Source organism: Mchenga conophoros, linkage group LG9, assembly GCF_057382185.1.
Source record: "Mchenga conophoros isolate Kocher_MC1m ecotype Shallow Benthic linkage group LG9, M_conophoros_male_GT1.1, whole genome shotgun sequence".
NCBI lineage: Eukaryota > Metazoa > Chordata > Actinopteri > Cichliformes > Cichlidae > Mchenga > Mchenga conophoros.
The window spans coordinates 22,011,473-22,033,816 of NC_140534.1; the positions used below are offsets into that span (position 1 = coordinate 22,011,473).

General features: G+C 40.3%; 2 protein-coding genes across 3 annotated transcripts in view; one reads left to right on the top strand and one right to left on the bottom strand.

Moving 5' to 3' along the window:
• smchd1 (structural maintenance of chromosomes flexible hinge domain containing 1) overlaps positions 1 to 2,388 on the bottom strand; it is a 37,790-nt gene extending 35,402 nt beyond the window's left edge. For both annotated transcript variants that reach the window (XM_085286944.1, XM_085286943.1), the window contains exon 1: positions 1,920 to 2,388. In XM_085286944.1, the coding sequence (XP_085143070.1) occupies positions 1,920 to 2,084 (165 nt within the window). In that variant the 5' untranslated portion in view covers positions 2,085 to 2,388. The remainder of the gene's footprint in view (positions 1 to 1,919) is intronic.
• On the top strand, positions 2,194 to 20,703 carry mettl4 (methyltransferase 4, N6-adenosine). The gene is made up of 8 exons (XM_085286945.1): positions 2,194 to 2,699; positions 5,865 to 5,930; positions 7,168 to 7,528; positions 7,814 to 7,883; positions 8,683 to 8,857; positions 8,963 to 9,069; positions 11,003 to 11,094; positions 18,218 to 20,703. Exons 1-8 carry the CDS (start codon positions 2,469 to 2,471, stop codon positions 18,433 to 18,435), a joined length of 1,320 nt encoding a protein of 439 aa, XP_085143071.1. The 5' UTR covers positions 2,194 to 2,468; the 3' UTR covers positions 18,436 to 20,703.
• Positions 20,704 to 22,344: the final 1,641 nt, after the last annotated feature.

The window sequence follows — 22,344 nt, forward strand, 5'->3', positions numbered from 1 at the left end:
TTTTTTTCCTGAAATGTCACACACTTTGGATTCCAGCCAATCATTTTACCTTTGCAAGCATAGTAGGCGGGCCCAGGTACGTATGTTCTTTTAGAGCAGAGCTACAGATTAAAAATACCCAAGGCGAAGCGGTCAAAGTCTGGCTGTACTTCACAACAAAAGATGCAAACTCAGCAGCCTGCAACAAGTGTTTTAAGGTGATACTGTGCAAAGGAGGTAACTCCTCGAGTCTGATGAAACACCTGGCGACGTATAGCATTTTGTTAAAAGCCGAGAAATGCGCCGTATTTGATAGCTTGCTGCGAGACCTCACACCGAGCACATCTACTGCGGGTGGGTTGCCTGTTATCGGACCCAGAGTTATCCCAACATCCCCCAAAAACCCGAAGCCTGCCAGTGTAGCAGAAATGATGACGGATGATGATGCAGCAGCAGCCGTTCTTCTCTGTGTGAGTAGCTTAATGTTGTCCGTGTGTGATTTACGTTGAGTAGGCTAACCACGTTATTACATTAATGCATGTAAGGGGAACTAGCAAACAGGCATCATAGTTACATGAGGCTGTCTTCTTGTTTGATGGCAGATACTCCCTTCACCCTGGCCAAAAAAGCTAAAATGACCAAAGAAAAAGTGGAAAACAGCTAAACATGAGAGGTTTTTGGACAAAGTTTGTGTTTTCCATTGATTAAGCACTGCTTCCAGCCAAGAGTGATGCCATAAATCCCCTATAGCTGCAGAAAAGGCTAACATTGTTATCTTTTTACAAAAAAAAAGCTGAACATGAGAGGTTTTTGGACCAATTTTGTGTTCTCCATTCTTTAAGCACCGGTTCGAGCACCGTTTAAGCACCGGCACCGTTTCAAAAGTACCGGTTTGGTACTGGTATCGGATAAAACCTAAACGATACCCATCCCTACTTACAGCACTCTCAGTAGTGTCTGCCAGTAATACTAACATCCAAATAAGTTTGCAAACATGTTGCAAATGTGTTTGTTACTGAAACAAAGGGCTCCTATGAACATAACTCTTACTTACTGTATATAATTTTCATAGTTTTTCCTGGTTTAAAATTGACAGCTGATAATGAAAATTAAAAAGTAAAGAAGCACCCTTCAATCATGTTCAAACATGTTTACATTGCGTAATTTGCTTTCCACCAGAGGGCACTTTAGCTTCCCTTTCGTTTATTTGGAAAACAAAACAAAACAGCAGAATACACACTGACACACTGGAATATCGGATTTTTAGATCACCAGTATTGGTATCAGTGTGAAATATCAGTGGGGATCTAGTTAAAAGTCTTTGAAAATCAGAGTCCTCATGTCCCTTTGGAGGAAGGCCAAACCCCCTGTGGCAGGTACCAAAATCAGTTTCTATTTCGGTTTTCTACATACAGAATATGAACCACTGCACCAATAACAGATGTTCTTTGGCTACCTCCTAAAATCTGACACTAATATCATCTACAAAGAACAGTTCTGCTTCTGCACAACATTACACAGAGAAGAGTTTCTATTATTCTAGCCTGCAGTCTTAATTCTGCGGACAGAATAACAGAACTACCTTGCAGGACACTTGCACTCCAGTTCTAATTTTGTGGCTGTTTACACGCTCTACAGGTATGTTGTATGTGTTTACACGCTTTGTTTCAGCAATGAATTCCACAGGAGAGGATCTTTTTACAGCTAAATTATAACGGTCTCGTCTTTATGATGGACAAACCGGTGACAATGTTTCCAAATCCATCTTTTTTACCGACATTAATTCCTTCATATGCATACACCTATGATAAGATGGTGCTGGCTGATACACTGGCAGTAGGCCAACCAATCATTTGGGCTCTAAGTGCCATGAAAATGTATTTAAGAACTTTCTGACCTCGCCCTTATAGCTTGACCTCAAATCAAAGTAGCAACATTACCTTGTGCAGAGCTTGGAGAAAGTCGTTGAAGTCCCAACCAGCAATTTCAAACGGCTTGCAGGTTTTCGCCTCCGTTTCTAAGCGGAGGTCGTAAACATGGATTTTCTTCTCTCCCTGCTGCAAGGAAGCTGCTGCAGACCGACGCTGGGAGGCAGAAGTCAGCATCGTCGCCGCTTCGCCTTTTCACGTTACTCTGAAATGAACGGTCGTCCTCGTCCAGACTGGAGTGAGAGACTCACATCCGCGTTGTCTGGTCTGGTATTAAAAGTATGTGTAGTTTCCGCGGGACTCGTTCCTCTCACTCCTCTGCTCTGCCCTTCGTGTAGCGATTTCATCCGTAAAGCGCTGGTGTTTCTACGGATCGTCATATGGGACAGAAAACTTGCGTCATCCACTTCCGCGATGATCTACGTTGGTTAACGACTGAGTTTTGCCGCGCAAGTTTCGGTTTTATTTTCAAAGAAATAGGCTCGTTTGCGCTTACGTGTCCGGTTGCTCTCAAGCACGAGCTTAAATCCCGTCTGGTTTCAAACAACACCCCCTTTAATTATGTCTGTGGTGCTCCACGGAAGCCTCGGCTGGGTTTTGGATTCATGCTCGCTTATCAATCGGGGATATTCGCCGTGCATACGATGGAGAGAGAATCAGAAGTCAGCTCTGAAGTGTAGTTTCAAAAGGCAGTGCTTCCAGGTTTTTAAGAGCTACTATAACGAGAATAACAGAGCAGATGTGGATGCAGGGAACACGGAGGTCCTGAAAAAAACATGCAAACCCTCAAAGGTAAATGCTGCTGCATTTTCTCAAGTGATGCATGAAAGTGCAAGTTTTTTTCATATTCCCACATGAATCAAATCAAAATTTCTAGAATATGTATGTGTTTGGGGGAATAAATCGTTCATATATATTCCTAGAAGGCAGTTTTGCACATTTTTATGACGTAAAAAGATAGAATTGCCTTTATAACGACGAGGAGTATACACCTTTTAATGAAACATGAAATATCTGTTGATATAGTGCATAAGGCATGAGGGAAAGCATAAATATTTAAATTTTAATGTTATTTATTTATTTATTGTTGTTGTGGTTGTTGTTTTACTAAAAGGTTAGTGACACTTTACACTTTACTGTTATATATATTACTAAATAAGTAATAAATAATATTTACTTGTTATAATTGTCAGGGACTTCTGGTTTTTGCGGTAGTAAGAGTCCCACTTTGTGCCAAAACCAACAACAACCAAGAGTGATGGATGTGAAAGTTTAGTTACCCATGCGCCTGGAGTAACCCCGACTGCATTATGTCATCTTCTGACTACTATATCTGCACTTCCACCACAGCACATAGAAAAGGGAATGAATGGGCCCCATTGTACGATTTAGAAGTTTTGAAGAAGTCAATTAACGCACACACACATATAGACAGGACACTTATTCTTGTTTTTGCCATTTTCAGGGCCCACTACTTGTTTTGCTTTTCTAACGGCTTTTAAGACCACCTTTTCAGACACATTCAGATATGTCTTGTTTTTGCCATCTATTGGGACACGCCTGGTTTAATACTTATGGAGTCCAATTGCACTCTGTCACATAGCCTCAAGACAGACCACATGGAGATAAAATATAACAATGTATTCTAATGTGGTTTGATAGGCTAATGAAACACAGTAATGTGATATTAGCATATTAGCAGGGGAGACATAATCCCCTATGTCCCCCTTAAACCTGTGGTGATCAGCTGGCTCTTATTTTCACTCCAATTTCCAAAAGTTGATTCTGTTCATCTGAACGTAGCGTTTTCAGTGGGAGAAATGTTTCATCACTCATCCAGGTGACTTCTTCAGTCTCAGCTGACTGATGAGTGGTTGTTGATCAATGGTCATCAGAATTTTCATAATTAAGATTAAGGAACTCACCTTCCAGGCCATTGTTCCTTCGGTGGGCTGGTTTCAGTCATTATGCAAATGTACTGTTTATACGATTGGGGAAACCTGCAGTCAGCTGAGACTGAAGAAGTCACTTGGATGAGTGACGAAACGTTTCTCCCACTGAAAATGCTACATCCAGATGAACAGAATCAACTTTTGGAGATTTACTTACCTGGATGATTGAGAATGCATCAAGACATTTTCACTACAATCTTCATCAGATCCTAAAGGAGGTGCGCCCACAGGAGGGCCTGATGCAAGCTACAGAATCTCCAAAACTAGAACAACCACATGCAAACTTTCTGTGTCTGGTGCTTTCCAGGTTTTCTGTCTCTTGAAGACCTGGCTCACATCTTCAGGTGGGCATAGTAGAGTCGTGATGGGGGTATTTTAGGGTGCGGGGTATGAATGTATCCCTCAAATCTGCAGTACAAAGCTTGTCATCCAGGTCTTTGTCTCAGTTGCAGGTATGGTCTCCTGTAGTTCGTGATGTCTTGTCTATCTTCTGCTCCCCAAGATACTTAAACTCCTTCACTTGGGGCAGCAATTCCTCCCTAACCCAGAAATTGAATTCCCCCTTTTTTCATTTAATGCTCACTTGATGCTACCTCAGTTGTGTCTGTTTGTATAGCTACTTGCCTATTGAGAGCCTGCAGAGAGGACTTTTCAGCCTACACGAACATCATTGCGTGTTGAAGAAGGAGGAAACAAATCTAAAGAAAGTAGAAAGGTGTTCCTGAGGTCACCAAACTGATGGAAATTCTGTCCATAAAAGTTATGAATAGAATTACTGACTCATATCTGAATTGCCACTGGCAATGCAAACAAAGCTCTTACTATGGTTATACAGGTTGTACAAATAGTCTGTAACAGCATGACAGTCACCTCTACCAGGGGCTCCAAGAAGCCCGATGCAATGTAATTCAACACATAAGCACAAGCCATACCCGCAATACCAAAAGGCACTTGACAATAAGCACTTTTAAGACCAAAAAGATACTCAGCTGTCAAACAGTTCGCCTACAGCACCTGTAGCATGTTGACATTCACCTGGCAGGATCATCTGCTGCAGGGATTACTATTTTTTTTGCAGGATAGCTCTGCGGATAACATCTCACTGGTTCTCTTCCACAGTTTCCTCTTTAACAGGGTAGATTTCCCACTCAGCCCACATTCAGTGGCATCTGGCATCTTTGTGAGAGACATATAAGGTTTCTTGATCATTTCTTATTTCATTCTATCTTATATTATATATCCTCCATTCAACAGCCAGCTCCTATTGAAAGCTTTTTCACTCTTCACTTTAAGAAGGAGGTTGAGTGTGGCATGTGTCACATGACATAAGTACTAGTTTTATGTCATGTACTAGTACTGACATCAGTTTTGTCAGTGGTCATTATGTCAGGCTCTGAGGACATTCCTGTTCACACCCAACAAACCTACCTGGTTGTGCCAAAAGGTTGGTTTCTATTGTCGTGATCGTGTTTTCTGTTATGTGGGACATAAAATACTGATGTGTTGTAAAAGTTAATAAGGAACTCTCTTAACCATAGTGAACTTAAAGCTCAGGAGTTGCTAATACATTAATGCATTTTCACGTTGTTCTTATCAAGCAGTCCAGTAACATGCAACAGTGAGCAAGCAAGTAAACCAAGGATCCTGACACTGAAGCAGAAAAATACATTTAAAAAGTAGCATTTTATACCTGCTACTTTTATGGTGACTTACAATAATGAAGAATCCAGACTGATTGGATATATTTTAACTCACATAAAATCTGCAAACAGACTTGCACAAAGTTATTCTGCTTATTTCAGCACCACTGATATTTGTTTAAATATTAAAATGACAGACATGTAAAACTTAACTCTGTCAGCTCAGTTTAATGCCAGATCAGTAGAATTTACTTTAGAGTTTGACACAGTGGATTACAGTGGTGCTACTGCTTGCTTGGTTGGAGCTGTAAAGAACAATACCATGATCATTTTGCTCTTTATCACTTCATCAATTTGACTTACAGAAAAGGAAACGAAAACACCATGAACTCAACCAAGGGGAAATTGATTCACTGGTCTTTCACGAGAAGGTAGGCTGATACTTATTCTGAGCCTGAACTACAAATAAGATATAATCTGTCATCTGTCAATAGATTTGTTCTTGCAGGGACTGTATTGCCCCACTGAAGTTAAAGCATCACAAAGAGAAAAAATGATTGGGGATAATCAGAGTCACAAGAAGTCTATGGAAAAAGTGGTCAAAGTGTAAACTTACGTGTCAAACTGACTGATACAGTTATCCACAGAATCGTCCTGTTTGAGCCAATGTAATAGATCACACTTTTATTCATATAAGTCGATTATTAGCAGTATGATTGTTGTTAATTTATTCATTAATGCTTCTTTTAAATATCTGATTTATATATGGCTTAGTGTTATTTGTTTTTTATCTACACAATAATACACCATCCATAACAAACATAACAATGAAACAGACCTTTTTATTGTAATGTGTTATGATTTATAACTCAAAACATGACATCACAATGTCACTTTGTGATAAAGTAAACGTTATTTATACTTGTATTAGAGTTTTCATTTTAAAATAAGTCATTTTAGTTAAAAGTCATATTGTTAGAGAATTTCAATACGCCAGTGCACAGATATGGGCTGAAGAGCACTACATGGACAAAGTGTTGAAGCTCTTTGTCCACATATTTCATGCTGATGTTAATGCCAGAGGAGGTTTGGAACTAGCAGTTATTCAGTCCGCAGAGTGTTGGCAACTTTTATGCACTATGATCCTCAGCACTACGCAACCTCACTATGTAACTTTATGTGGTCTTCCACTCTGTGGCTGAGTTGCTGTGATTGCTAAAAGCTTCCACTTTGCTTCCACTTATAATCGATTGTGGAATATCTAGGAGGAAAGACATTTCACAAGCTGACCTATTGCAACAGTTACATCCAATTACATCAGCACGCCCAAATTCAGGGAGCTCTTTAGGACGACCCCTCCTTTTACAAATGTTTTTAAAGGCAGACTAAAGGTGCTTCATTTGATCCATCTATGGTGATGGGACTGAGAACAACTAAATTGAAAGATTAAGAAGTATGCACTTTTGTAAGATGTCCATTTTTGAGGCATTATAAAATAATTAAAAGACAACATCTCTACAACTGCTGCATTGACTTTTATCTCCAACACTTTCAATCAGTGGAGCTTTGTTTCAAGTTATTGTGCATTCATCCAAGTTTAAAATATTAGAGGTAAGAAGCTGGTTTAGTATTCAGACTAAATAATCTCTGTTATGTGCCATGACGCAGATAAAGTCTGTTATTCTGGAGGGAACCAAGTACTTGGTGGATTCTGCACAACCGCTCGGCTATCTGAATGGACAGACAAACGTGGACAAAGAGCCTCTTCCTTCACAGGAGTGCAACCTCGCTGCTCTTTGTGAAATGGCTAAAGATCTCCCTCTGGTGGAGGATGAGGAGCAGGAACGGGGCGCTCAGTTACTTGTTGGCGAGGATGGCTGTACGTCTCACGTCGACTTGTTCTCTCAGGTGACAGAGAACAAGGCGGACTGGGCTACCGTGGTTACGGTGATGGGAGAGGAGTATGTAATACCCCCCCACACGGCTTTCCTGCTGTCTGATTTCACGAGGATACAACCATTAGTCCACTGTGAGTAAAACACTGGGAGCAGTGCATGTGAACTAGAAAGAAATGTTAACTGAAACAAAGGTTATTAAAAAGTTTTTTTTAAAGCCTTACAATTCTGTGTGCTTGTGATACCATTATTTGAAAGGCAAAAGTTTATCTTTGTGTGAGGCAAAAACACGGGGACTCTTCCCTGAACTTAAGTGTTGTAAATAACTGTGGTATGGCTCAGTGTAATTTCTCATCGTCTCAAGAGAGATCTTGTTTGTTGTTTCACAGCCTGACATTCTTTGCTTGTTTCTCACACAGACGGAACAAGGTTCGACCTAATCGTTATGGATCCACCATGGGAAAACAAGTCTGTGAAAAGAAGTCGCAGGTAATTCAGTATTCAAGTACTTTTGGAGGACTGAAGCAAAAGAGGATAAAACTTTATAGATTTCTGGGTATGAAATTTACATGTTACAAGAGCATATAAAGCAGGGTGAATAAGAAGAACAAATAAGAGAGCTTCTAAGAAAAGAAACTGATAAAGTCCAGTGGTTTATAGTTATGTTTGCACATGTCCCCGTACTGTAAAATATTATGGTGTTACCATGGATATTAATCAAAGAGATATTTTCATCCCAGTCTGTTTTATGTAAAGGATTTTGAGGCCTCAAGAGCTCAAAGCATTCAGTGTCCTCTAAGAAAAAAGCTGCCTAAAGCCATAACGTAAGGAAATATCAGCATTATAAGAATTAATAATCACGGCAACATGAGATGCCTAATGCATAACAAATGTCCTGACAATCCAGCTAATCCTTTTTATACATTTCTATCAAAATTACTCACAGTGATTATAAAGAAGAAGTCATTCAATCACTAGAGTCAGAAAAATGTATCATCTGTGAACCAAAACTGTTTGTGCATACAGCAAATGTGAAGCTTTCTCACTAAATTTGCAAAAAACATGACCTGAAAAGTTCACATAACTCATTAAACTTGTAAAGGTTAATCACTCTGAATCTTCAGATTTCAGCCTGATGGTGGCACCAGACAAAAACTGGTTGAAGAAGCGAAAATGGCTAGAAAATAAAGAAAAGTAATGGGCATTGTATTTAGAATAGAATAGAATAAACCTTTATTATCCCACAGTTGAGAAATTTACACTGACTATATCAATTTTCTCACTGAAGATACGGCTCGTTGCCCTCATCCCAGCTAAAGCGGCTCCCTATTCCCCTGCTGGCATCTCCAAACTGTTTAGTGGTGACCTGGGTGACAAACCGGCCAAGCCACCTGCGTTTTGTCCGTGATGAGCTGTATCCACATTGGGGCGTAGAAGTTGTGGCTGAATGGTTCTGGGTCAAGGTACAGATAATACAGAACTTTCAACCGATTAATTGTTTAAGAACTGGAAGCATTACCTGCTAATGTCAATCCAAGTGTTTTTAAGACGATGCTATTTCTCCTCAGGTCACCACATTTGGGCAATTTGTGTTTCCGCTAGACTCACCACACAAGAAACCATATGAAGTCTTTGTCCTGGGCCGATATCGTTGCTCTGCTGATATCTCAGAGAGGTGTGAAATGTTTGAGTTTCATCTTTAAATTCCATATTGTACCGTGCAAAAATGTGTGAAAACATAAAGCAAAATAGAGTGTATGAGGCAAAAACTGAGTTTGTACAATTCTTTTTTTTTTTTTTTTTTTTTTTCTTTCTTGTCTGTCCCGTTTGGCTCTTTTGCCATCAGAATTGTTGTCTAAAGGCAAAGAAAGATGCCCAACGGATTTACTTTACCAAATTGACCATCCCAGCCTTGCCGTAATGGTCCATTTGATTCACCTTTTATTGTTTATTTTATTTTTACTTACTGAATACGGGACAGACTTGACTGGGGGAAAGAAGGGGAGAAAGAAAGAGGGAAAGAGAAACAGCTGAGAAGAGGGACGGGGGAGAAGGGCAAAAGACAAAAACCAACAGAACGGGCAGAGAAAAAAAAAATGCATATATCAATCACCTGGGTCACCTGCTGAGAAAGAAAAAAGAAAACAAGCAGAAGAGAACAAGAGTAATAGAATAAACAACATCACAATGATATATGGGAATATGACAGTAAATACTAAATATTAAACATTATTGTGCAGCACATAAGATCAACAGAACACAGTGTGCTTTGAGGTAGGAGCCAAAAAGGGTGTAGTTTGTGGGTGTGATCACCCGTGTGTACACCTGTGAGCATGGACGCGCTTGTTTTTTGTTTTTTAAAAGGTTCCTTCATGTAATAATCTGCTAGAGGGTGTGGGGGGGCCACAGCCCCGTCCTCCAGGGCATGAAGCAGGTATGGAGGAGATCAAAACTCCAGACATCCAGAGGCCCCCAGAACACAAGAGACCAAGGAAGACCAACAGAGGGGCAGCCGCGCCACTGTCCCAGAAAGAGCTGAGGAGAGTCCCAGATGAGGGGTCACTCAGCAGCCGCGGAGCAGAAGCCAGGGGGAGTTGCAGTGACGCGCCCGTGAGCTCCGCCGGCAGCCAGCTGTGCCTGAGTGACCGAGCCCCAGGCCGAGAGGCCGGGGGCACCCCACCTCCGAAGTGGCCCGAGCGAGCCCCAGGCTCCAGGCCCCGATAAGCGGCCGCCAAGGAGTGAGCCGGAGTTTGTACAATTCTAACGAGCTTGAAAAGATAAGCTCTTAGATGAGCTTTCTTGTCAGTTCTAGTCCTCAGGAATAGCTCCTCAGGCAACTTCTTCTTCATTTCATCAGACCATAATATGGAGAAATGAGGACTGACTCAAGACTTTTGCAGGACTGGATATATAAATCATAGTTTCTCAGTCATCCAGGTCATGGTAGTGTTGAGTGTTTGAAGGAGAGCAGAATTACTTTTTTAGACCCTTGAACACATTTTCCTTCTCATCCAAGAGTTTTTTTCAGCTCCAAACTGATGGAGAGTCCAAGGTATTTGACCCTTAGTGGAGTTTGTCCCCTTGGACGTGGTTCTGAGGGTCGCTGACACACTAAAGGTGTCGCATGAACCAAAGTGTGAAAAAAGGCGTGGTCATTACCGCCATCGAGACTAAGGTGTGAAACCTCTGTAAGACATTGTTCCTCTCCACCATCATGCTGCACTGTAGGTGGCTGATAGCAGGAGGATTTATCCCTGAAGTTATATGGTAAGCTATCACAGGTGTTAAAGCAATGTCTAAGTATATCACTTCTTCAGGTTTGCATGTATCAAATGTAACATCTTGATATTATTCAAGGCAACAGCAGCTCTGGAATTTAAAAGGTGTAAAACCTCTGTAAGACATTGTCCCACACCACGATCAGGTGAACTATCTAGGTCACCTGAGGCAAGGTGTGAGTGGGGGTTGAAATGCCTGGGAGGAGATGATAGCTGGTGTCGTAAGCCACCACCTCTGTTCAGTGACGGTTGTTCGCATAGATGGCCTCCTTTATTTCTTCAGCTTTCCAAATCATATTTATGCTGACAGACTTGTGTACCCTCTTTCAGCCCCTCAGAGACATCAGAGGTGCCTGTGGAGGATCAGCGTTTGATTGTCAGTGTCCCATCAGCTCTGCACTCTCAGAAGCCTTCGCTGTCAGGTGAATATTCAAGTACAGTGTAGTGTCTTTGCCACCAGAGGGCAATAGTGTCACATCAATGATCGTTACCTTGATACACAACTTGAGTGATAAGCTCTGAATTCTGCTATCACAAGTGTGTGTGTGTGTGTGTGTGTGTACGTCGCTTCGTCAGTATATTCTTCAGTATATTCTTCAGTTCATGTATGAAATAGAACATCCTGATGTTAATAGCAGTAATTGCAGCTCTTGAATTTAAAACACCCACAATGTGTTTTTTTTTTTGTAAAGGAAGAGAATTAACTACAGATTCATCACTTTACTTTTACAGCCACACAATTTTATGAATGAATTTGTTATCCACTGCGAAAAAACTTTGGTCTTTTCAAAATGTCTGCAGATTGGAGGAGAAAATACTGCTTCAGCTCATAACTACACTTAAATTCATTAAATCATCAACCTCTGACAGGACTGGCTCATCAGAGCGGGCACTTCTACTGCTCACATTTCAGTTTTGTCCTGTTTGCACTGATTGGGTTAAACCTTGATTCCAGCACCCACTCTGCTTCTTAGAATCAATGTAAGACCTTGACAATGAATATGCAGAGACTATGAAAAAGAGAGGCTTGACGTCATCTCACTCCCTCTCAGGGGAACGCGATTTATTATTGTGCAGTATGGAGAGCAAAACACGGCCAGTGTTTGCTGGCGCCCTCTCAGCAGCACAGAAACGCCTCTGTCTCATGGCACTAGTTCAGTATTGTGAAAATAAAGATTTAAATCATAATGATTGCTTTTGCGAATCTGTGATGCCATAGAGATTAAGCAGATTAGGATACAATTTGTGTTCTGTCTACATGTGTGATTCTGTGTTTGTGGCAAAGCCTCTCAGCAGGTTTAATCAGAATTGGTTTGTTTGTTATTTGCTGCTGTGGAGGATTTTTATAACTTGGAATATATGAACTTGGAAAAACACCAATCATAGATCTAGTTATACTTTAAAAAATGTTGACCGCATATAGAAAATGTGTTGCATTTTTTTCTACTGCATTGCATACAAAGTAGTACTACTAAATGACCAGAATGAGCAGCATCTACGCTGTGTTACAACTCTAGCTGCTATGCACGCTCTGTTATTCTACACGAGGTGTGAAAGCGCCGTTGGATGTGGGTGTGTCTCAGATGTGATGGTGCAATGTGTAGTGAAATCTTGGGAAAGGTTTTGCCAACTCTTGCGGAGATGCCAACCAAAGCAGATAATTTCTTTTCATTTAGCCATTTGAGATGATAAGTTAACACCTAGAGGCTTAAGGGATGAGTTTTTCCTTTTCTTCACACCTACAATAGATTATGCAACTGCTAGAAATCTCAACACCTTTGGTATTAACCAACCTGAGCTTCCTCTTTTTTTTCAGTTCAAAATGTCACCCCGGTAATTCTGCTGTACTTTTTCTTTCATGTAGCATGTCAGCATGTGAGCAGCCTTGATAGCGTGTTGAGAAAGTCTGACCCACTTCTGTTCCCCGACTCAGATGGGGCTCATATCACTGACATACTTGGTTGCTATGGAGAGATAAGGGACACCATTACTCCGCTATGGGTACAAAATGTCTTTGCCAGATGGTCACACTGCAGAAAAAAAATGGTTCGAGCTTCTCTGAAAGACAAGACATGTGTTTTTTATTAATTAGGCCCCCCTGCAATTTCAAAACTTATGAGAATCCCTTCCCAATTTGGGATTTTAATTGGCACCTTAGTAGCTGTGCCTAATATTCAAGAAAAGGCACACTACCAGTTGTGTTATCAAATTGCTTTAAATTGGGGTGTGGCTCACTGAGAGCAATCTGTGTGACATTTTGCATAGTTTTTTAGCTCTGCGAGGCTGTGAACCTGAAGTACATCACGTAAACATGCTGCTGTCTCTGTTTTTCAGTACAGAATATTTACATGGATGAGCTTACATGTTAATAAAATGTGCTTTTTTTCATTTGGTTATGGCAGATGGCAACTTCATACAGCTGGTAAAGCAAACATGTTTGCAAACGCACCTTAAATATCAGGAGATTACAACCAGGAGATACAGGGGAGCGCTGGTCTTTAATTTGGAGTCAAATATTTGCTCTTCTTTTGCTTTTTTACTTAAGGGGAAATAAACGACTCTTCACCTGCTTGTCACCAACTGTCACAACCAGGGAGTGACAGATACGAAAGCTACTGCGTTTAACGTATTACTCTTTATGGATCATACTAAATTTTGGGCTCTAATATTACTAGTGGAATCACCTTACTGCGCATGTGCCATTTTCAGCTAACTACGTGTTAATGCAAATATCAAATCAACAGGTCATATAGTAACAACTCAATGTATTTTATGCATGTAGACATGGTCAAGACGACCTGCTGAAGTTCAAACTGAGCAGCAGAATAGAGAAGAAAAATCATTTAAAGTGACTTTGATCGTGGGATTGATGTTGGTCTGAGTATTTCAGAAACTGCTGATTTACTGGGATTTTTCCACACAACCATCTCTAGGTTTTAAAGAGAATGGTACGAAAAACAGAACATATCCAATGAGTGGCAGCTCTCTGGGTGAAAATGCCTTGTTGATACCAGAGGTCAGAGGAGTGTCACTGCTGTCATCTAAGAACAGGAAACTGAGGCTACAGTTCACACGGGCTCATCAAAATCAGAAAATAGAAGATTGGAAAAACGTTGCTTGGTTTGATGAGTTATGACTTTTGCTGCAACATTCACACGGTAGGGTCAGAATTTGGCTTAAACAATACGATGGCATGGATCCATCCTGCCTTGTATGAACATTACAGGTCATGGTGGTGCTGTAAATGTATGGGGAATATTTTCCTGGCACATTTTAGGCCCCTTAATAGCAACTGTGCATTGGTATTAAGGGGCCTACTGCTGCCTACTGCTGTGTTTTTGCTGACCGTGTCCGTCCCTTTATGACTAGAGATTACCCATCCCCTGATTGCTGCTTCCAGCAGGATATTGTGCCATATCACGAAGCTCAAATCATCTCAAATTGAACACGACACTGAGTTCACTGTAAGTAAAAGGCCTCCACATTCTCAGATATCAATCCAACAGAGCAACTTTGGGATGAGGTGGAACAGGAGATTCACATCAGGTCAACAAATTGTGCAGCTGCTGTGTGATGTTGTCATGTCAATATGGACCAAAATCTCAGGGATGTTTTCAGCTTCTTGTTGAATCTGTGCCACAAAGAATTCAGCCAGCGCTGAAGTAAAAAGGTCTCCATTGTAGTAGCAAGGTGTCTGGTCAGTGTATGCTTGGCTACATCGTCTGCAACACAGATGACACATAAATGAAACTTGTTAAAAACATGCTTGAAATGAAGGGTTTGGATTCAATTCTTATCTTCTTTAGAAACAATGTAACAATAGGAAACAGCTTCTTGTTGGTAACGGACATAAAAATAGTCTAACTTATAGCACTTTGTGTCAAGACACTAGTTATTTAATTGGGTGTAGTAAAAACAAATGGAAAAAATATCTGTTAGTAACTTTTTTTTATGTTATTATGTATTTTCTTGCAATTATGTATCAATATATGAATAAAAAGCAACATGGTTCCAAAGCCAAACCCAGTGGGATGCCACAAATTAATATCTGAAATTAATATCTTAATAGTAGTCAATTCCATGATTATGTTGATGATATTTTATTCATAAATAAGTAGAATATAAACACAGTGTGGCTGAACAGCATATTGAGGAATCATAATGGAGACCAAGGACATTAGTTGTTACAATGTAAGGGAGCTAATGAAGAAGAATCAGTTTGGTTTTGCTTGGTTAATCCTGATGAGGATTTGGGAAGTCTGCAAGGAAGAATATCTAACAGCGAAAGTGTCAGGAGAGAAGTGAAATAACACCTTCCTTTGCCTCGGGTTATTCTTGGCAGAAGTTTGATACACTGTCCCATTTTAAAGGTAGGATAATTAGACCTTTTATTCTGTATTCAACTTTGAAAGCTGAGTCACCGATAGGAGCTGAATTACTTGCAGAGCTGCATGTTTGGCCTTTCCTCACCGTGACTGTCTCTCTCTCTGACGTGCATAGGAAGAAAAAAATGCGGGACAGCACATTCGGCAGGATCGGTTTGGGGATCTAGCTTTTGAGCTCATTAACTCCGTGAGTGTTGGCTGAGGCAAGTGTCAGGGTGGTTTGAGAATGCACAAGAGCAGACAGAGTAACAAAGGGGCAGAGGAAGTGATACGTATCTGTCAGGTGTGCCTCTCCTGGAATATCATTCCTTATAGAGCCAAGGTCACTGGCAGTCTCCACACAGAAAAATCAGTGCTATGGCGTGAAGGAGCTGGGAAACTGCCAGCTCTGTCCTCTGCCTATTACAGGGAAACAGGCAAAGTTTTGATTTTTCAATCACACAGAAAAGCACTAGTTTACATTAATGTAACAGTGACATATACGTGTAAATTAAGTGCAAAACATTAGAAAAAATGAACTTCTTTTGAAATATCCTATTAAATGCACTCAATTTAGAAGTTGTTACCCAGCTGAACATCTCTTATAGGCCCTATAGATGTCTCTAGTAGGTTCTGTCTAATACCAGCCAGTGGGCTCACTGAGAAGAATGCCTCATTGTTCAGTGGTTAAACTATTTACCCTTTAAAACAGCACCGAGAGTCTTCATAAGAAAGAGTGGTGGTGGTATAAGTCAGCTGTTTGAGATGCATTGTTTGGACTTACTTTTACTCACTGTTTCATTTAGTTGAGGTAAAAAACAGTTTGGGGTATAAAAGAAATGTCAATATTAAAATGATTATGTACATATTTTCATAACTTTATTTATATATTACAAAGCACACCAGAGTGAAAATGGATGGAAATATTCATGTGGCTAGAAAAAATTGTCCTCCATCCATCCATCACTGTTTATCTTGAGTTGCGTCATGGAAACAGCAGCATTCTAAGTGGAGACACCCAAACCTCCCTCTTACTGGCCACCTCCTCCAGCTTATCCACCGAGTGGCCACCGAGGATTTCTCAAACCAGTCCAGAGACATAATTCTTCAGCGGGTCCTGGGTCTACCCCGGAGCCTTCTACCAGTAGAATATGCTGAAAACACCTCACCTAGGAAGTGTCTAATCAGATGCCCTTATCATCTCATTTGGCTCCTTTTGATGTGAAGGAGTAGCAGCTCTTCTGTGAGCTCCTCCCAAATGACTGAACTCCTCACCCTATCTCTTAAGCGAGAGGCCAGCCACTCTTCAGAGAAAGCTAATTTCTGCCACTTGTACCGATTGTTTCATTCTTTTGGTCCCTACTCAGAGTTCGTAACCATAGTTGACGGTGTGAAGGTTGAGGTGCAAAACCATCAACTTCTATGATCTACGATGCTGGGCAGTAATTAGCACTGTTGCCTCACAGCAAGGAGGTTTGAGTCTAACATCTGGGTGGGGCCTTTCTGCATGGCGTTGGCATGTTTCCCCTGTGTTTCCATGGTTTCTGTCTGGGTACTTACTCCAGTTTCCTCCACAGTCCAAAGAAATGCAGTTAGCAGGGTCATGGTGATAGGTGAAGTGAATTAATGTGAATTGACTGACTTTTTCTTGCTATTTTTTAAAGGTGGTGGCCACAGACTTGGTTTCCATCTTTAAAGCAACCATTTTAAAATCAATGAGTTTAGTCAGTATGAGATTTACATGTTCTTCTCACACAACCACTAAAGTCGTTTTACATAATCCAACATTTCCTGATTATAATAGACATTAACAGCTAACATAATCAATAGCACTGATAACAATGGGTTATACTGGCTAATTCATATATCATTGAACTCATGTAGAATGTAGAAGTTTTAAAATTTGAGCTCTTTTGTCAATGGCTCACATCTGCACACTGATGGATCCATAGGAAGTCATGTGGGTTCTGTAGCTTGTGTTAGGACATTTGACTGGAGGAGCTAGGTTCAAATCCACTTCACCACAGCCACCATGTAGAGAGGCAAAGACACAAGGTTTACAGCTTGTCACATCCTTTTATAGTAAATTGAAGGTAATATATTTTAAATATAGGGAACTCAAGAGCCACTGAAGCTTTAATTTTAAGTACTAAGTGTCTTGCTACAGGCATGTGTGTGCTGACATACTGGCTTGTTGTAAGAGAGGTATATAAGAAAACCTGTAAAGATAATTACGCAAAAGCTGGGATGAAATTCAGTGGCAACAGGTTTCAGCGATGAATCCGCATTTGAAATATTTGGATTAAGTCATTGTAAGGAGGAGATCAGGAGAGAGCTGCGTTTCAAACAGTGGTGTTGCTGATCTTGTCAAAATTGATGGAACTATGAACAAAGACAAGTAATGTTGGATTTTGAATGGAACAAAAGGCAGCCAAGATCCAAAGAAGAGATTTGAATGTCCTTCAAAGAAACCTGGAGAATTATTCTTGAAGACTAGCTACAAATTACAAGAAAGTTTATCTGACAGAGGTCATGCTGTGTTCAAGACTTTTAAACTGGTTCAAACTGTACACTGTTTTACTTTATATACTTTTTTCCCGTTTTCCTAGAAAAATCTAAAGAAATGAGGGATGGCTCAACACTTACGCACAGTATTTCATGTTGAGGGATAAAGCGGTATCGCCACATCTCCACTTTCCCCTCACTTCTCCTCAGTCCCATACAATGGATGCTTTCAAACATGCATTTCCTACTACGATCTCAGACTGGCTTTACGCATTCGTAGGTCAGAGTTCACCTTTGAGAAAGCTCTGTTCGGGAGGCTGTAGCCTCTCAGCAAATACAACACTACCCTATTGTTTGGAAGTGGTAGAAGTTGCCATGTGAGTGTGTTTTGACGTATTTCAGCTGACATTAAAGTTGTGTGTTGTCTTTTGTAATTTTGGCCACATGTAATTGTGATGCTGTACATACTATAGCAGAGATATGTAGGCTGGTAGGCGAGATTGTTTAGTTTAGGTTTCACATCATAGGTGTGAAACTTCAGGTTTGTTAGATCTCCAGGTGAAATATGAAAGGAGTATTTTCCAGTTTGCACAGTGAGGACTGTAAATAACAGGGCAGACACCGAAAGCCTTATAATATGCAATAATAACTCTCCCTTATTGCTTTCCCTTCACAGAGGTACTGAAGCCATACATTGGAGCTGACGCCAAGTGCTTGGAGCTGTTTGCAAGAAGTCTTCAACCAGGATGGACCAGCTGGGGCAATGAAGTGCTCAAATTCCAGCACGTTAGCTATTTCAATTTGACACCTGTAGATGAAAAAGCAGAAGCTGAGGATGACTGCACAGCCAAAGAAAAACAAGCACAAGGGTTCGATTCACCTGGGAAAACCTGACCTCCTGACCGGTGTCCCTCCACTGTGAGCCTGTGACTGACCTCTGACACCTGTTAGATCAGTAATTTAGTTTGTATTTAACGGTGATTCAGCGCCAAAATGTTTCTCTACCAGTTTCTTTTGATCTGTGCTCGTCATGCATGTGGGACCTTTGATTTCTTTTTTTTGGTCTGTGTGCATTTTTAAGGTAGCGAAACACAAGTCTGATGAGGCAGCTGGAGAGATGAAAGTGCTTTTCAGTGCAGCTGTTTTGAACCCAGCTTCCCACGCTGCAATCAGATAAACAACACTTTTGTTTTTTTTATTTGCCTTTTTAGTAATGTTTGGCACATTGTGCGTCTTAAGGATGATCAAAGTATTTCTATTTTTACTTATTTTATGCTGTTTTGAGCTGAATTTCAAAGAAGAAACACTTTCATAGTGAATGCATGCTGGGTTGCTTATCCTTTAAAGTTTTTCACACGAACAAGCCACTGATGTCTCCTTCACTCTGCCTTTTGCCCTGTCAACGGCAACCGGTTCTATCATTGGATCATTTGTCGCTGAATCCTTCCTCATTTTTCAATGAAAGATGAACTCGTCCCATGTCACACTTCTAACCAGCTAACCTGCCTTTTCCTGTTGACTCTCTAATGAGTTTGTTGGTGTCTGCATTTGGATGAACGCCGCTGTCTTTGAGACAGATCAGGATGAGTTATGGCCACTGCAGCAGCGTGCACATCACAGCTAATGAAGCCAGACCGTGTCTTCTGCAGGATTACGTATACATCACCTTGTCAAGTTCTCTACCTTTGAGTCTATAACACACACGGGCACATTAGTGTATTCCTTACACTGTATGTCACAGTGGCATCATCCATTTATTTGTGAAGTCCTGTTTTGTGGATCTTAACATTTTAATAGATTGAAGTGAGTAATAGAAGTGAGCATGTTCGGATATTTGCATATTTGAATAAGAGGGTGAAGTGCTGATTTTGAAGATGGGATGAATCGATGGTGCAGGTACATGTTGAGTATTGCCAAGTATGGTAGCCATTAACTATAGTGACCAAAGCCAGTTTTTATATTACGTTGTTAAAGTGCCTATTTACCTTGTAAAGTTGGGCATTTAAGGTTTTGTACAACGTGGGATTATATGGGAACTGACTTACTTTTGGTGCATGAACAGATAGAAAACATAGAATTAGCTTTCAGATCTGAAAAGTGATGTCAGCATCGAAATGCTTTGACCCTGCATTGTTTTCACATCCACCCTGGGGGAACGCCAGGCCTCGAGGGCCAGTGTCCTACAGGTTAGATGCATCCTTGCTCCAACACAGCTGATTTAAATGGCTAAATGACCTCCTTAACATGTCTCGAAGTTCTCCAGAAGCCTGGTAATGAACTAATCATTTGATTCAGGTTTGTTGACCCAGAGTGAGATCTAAATCCTGCAGGACACTGGCCCTCGAGGTCTGGAGTTCGACACCCTGCTCTGGTCCTATAGAAATCTATGTAAAAAAACAGCCCCGTTTCCCTCTTTGCTCATGACTTTCAGGTCTTAGTCAAAAAATATTAACCAATTAACTTAAACATTTTGCACATTTTGGTCATTTTAAGCATGACAAAGGAAGATTATCCCAGATCTGCTCATTAGATAATAACTTGTTTACCAATGACCATGCAGTTTCACAGTCAGATTAACCGCTCACTTGTCATACCTGGTTTCAAATCCCTAAGATGGCAACATGAAAATCCCACAGCTCAAAGCTCAATGACGGGACTTTACAAATCAAAGCGTGGCTGCAGCCATCTTTTAAACTCTGTGTGTTTTAGAGCCAGTCTCTTGTGGTCATTGGAGGAACTACAGTTTTTGGGACTGTTTTAAGGTGTTACTCAAAATAAGTAAAGCTGTTTAACATTAAACATGGTGCACATGTAACCAGAAGGTCCATATTAATATGACTCATAACTCCTGCCACTGTTGAAAGATGTAAATTTTCTGTTACCACCTTTGTGTGTCTTAAACTAAGCATTTTTTTAAAACTTGAATTGAGAACATGCTGACATACTGTTTTCTTTTTTCTTAACACTGTTTGCTGACCTGTTGACAGTAGAGGTTGGCGGATCGATCCAAATATCGATCGTTTCAATACCAACTTTGATATTGGTATCAGATCGATGTTAGTGCAACAGGATCGATACTGTGTTTCTATCCCTAAAGTTTAGTATGTAGTCCATGAACTGTGATAAATAAATGCATTTTTTTAGAAAACACACTATGAAAAATGTCTGGGCCTTTTTGTGTTGACTACCACATCACATTTTTGTCAAGCCTATAACACAAAGCACTTTAGAGATAGGTACAGTTACATTCAAGCGCTCCAAAACCCCCAGTTTCAAAATGAAAAGACAAGCTGAAAAGTGTTTTTTGTTGTGTTAGCCGATTATTGTGCAAAGTAAAAATCACAGGGATTTAATGGTCATTAAAATGTGTTCAGAATTCATAAATCATGGCACACAGCTCTCCCCTACACAAGCTGCCTTTAAAGGTCAAAAGTATTTTAATGAGTAGAACATTGAACCACATCATTCATCTGTCCGTCTGTACTGCAGGCTGGGTGACTTTCGCCTTTCTCCTGAAGGTACTCCCGATAGTATCCAAACTTTATGAGCTACAACTGACCACTAGATATCTGCATTAAAGTTTATTGAGATAGTTTTTTTTTAAATGGTAATGGGAAAGAGGTTATTGTATAACCTGCATAAAGCATTTAAATGTCATATTTTAACTCAACAAGGTGTTGCACTTGTACATCAGCTCTTCTTGAGAAATGAGGTTTTATAAAAGTTATGAATATATCTATGTAATACAAGGATTACTCCTTAAACTAAAGTAAAGTGAAACATTAACATAAATGAGTTTTGTGAGGTTGAAGGTGAAGAGCTACTCAATAGTGTAATTCAGGTCTCCAAGGATTTCTCTTTATTTTAAACAGCCAACATAGATGAAACCTGCCATCAGCTCTCACAATCAGGCATGTCACAAACACAAAGAGTGTGTGACGCATCATCCTTCAGTCTGATCAAGACTCACACACATTTTACTTTATTTGTAAAGGGTTTAAGTGGTCTTTGGTGTTCTTTTTACTTATAACCACTGAAGGAAAGTGCAAAGACGTAAAGCAAAAGAAAATATAGATGAACAGATGATAAATGAAGCTGACTGAAGTGTACCTTTACTGTATCACACTGTCACTGTCTAAGACATCTGTTGTTTCCTCCCTTTACCTTCTCTCATTACTTGCTTTTTGAATAGAAGCTGTCATCCTGGATGCAGTCGGTCTCTAAAAGCCTGCCATGTGCTGCTGAATGAAGTCACCACAGTCATCATCTCTCTTACAGGCGCCGGTGAAATGAGCGTGTCCTGTCAAACTCAAGATGAAGCACCAGAACAAAGACCTTGTCACCCCTTCTTCCTCCAGCTTCTCCTGTTCCTCTATTAAAGCCAAGGAAAAAAAAAGAAAGTTTTTGTTTCAAATCCTCAAAAACAACCCCAGTCTGCTGATATGTTTTGCTGTATTGGTAGCCCATTTGAAAAGTGAAGTCTGAGGATAACACACTGGAGCTTTACAGCAAATTGACTATGACCTCGCCGCTCGCCATTGTTGCTTTGTGGGAATTTGTGTAATAATGTACTAAACAGTACTTATAGATACAGTAGTAGTAGTAATAGTAATGACAGTAGTATTGAATCATGTATTGGTTCGGCTAGTAACAACAACAGCTACTGCTCGAGTACCTTTGTATCAGAATAGGAGAATTAAAATGTTTGGTTTTCTGTTAATTATGATTTTTTTCTTTTTCTACTAAAAGCACTATTGAGACAATACTGCATTAGTATGGATGACCTTTAAAATGAAACTTTAC

Coding starts and splice junctions, on each gene's coding strand:
- mettl4 (XM_085286945.1), top strand. CDS start 2,469: ATGTCTGTGGTGCTCCACGGAAGCCTCGGCTGGGTTTTGGATTCATGC. Junction 9,070..11,002: donor TCTGCTGATATCTCAGAGAG/GTGTGAAATGTT, acceptor ACCCTCTTTCAG/CCCCTCAGAGACATCAGAGG. Junction 11,095..18,217: donor TCAGAAGCCTTCGCTGTCAG/GTGAATATTCAA, acceptor TTCCCTTCACAG/AGGTACTGAAGCCATACATT.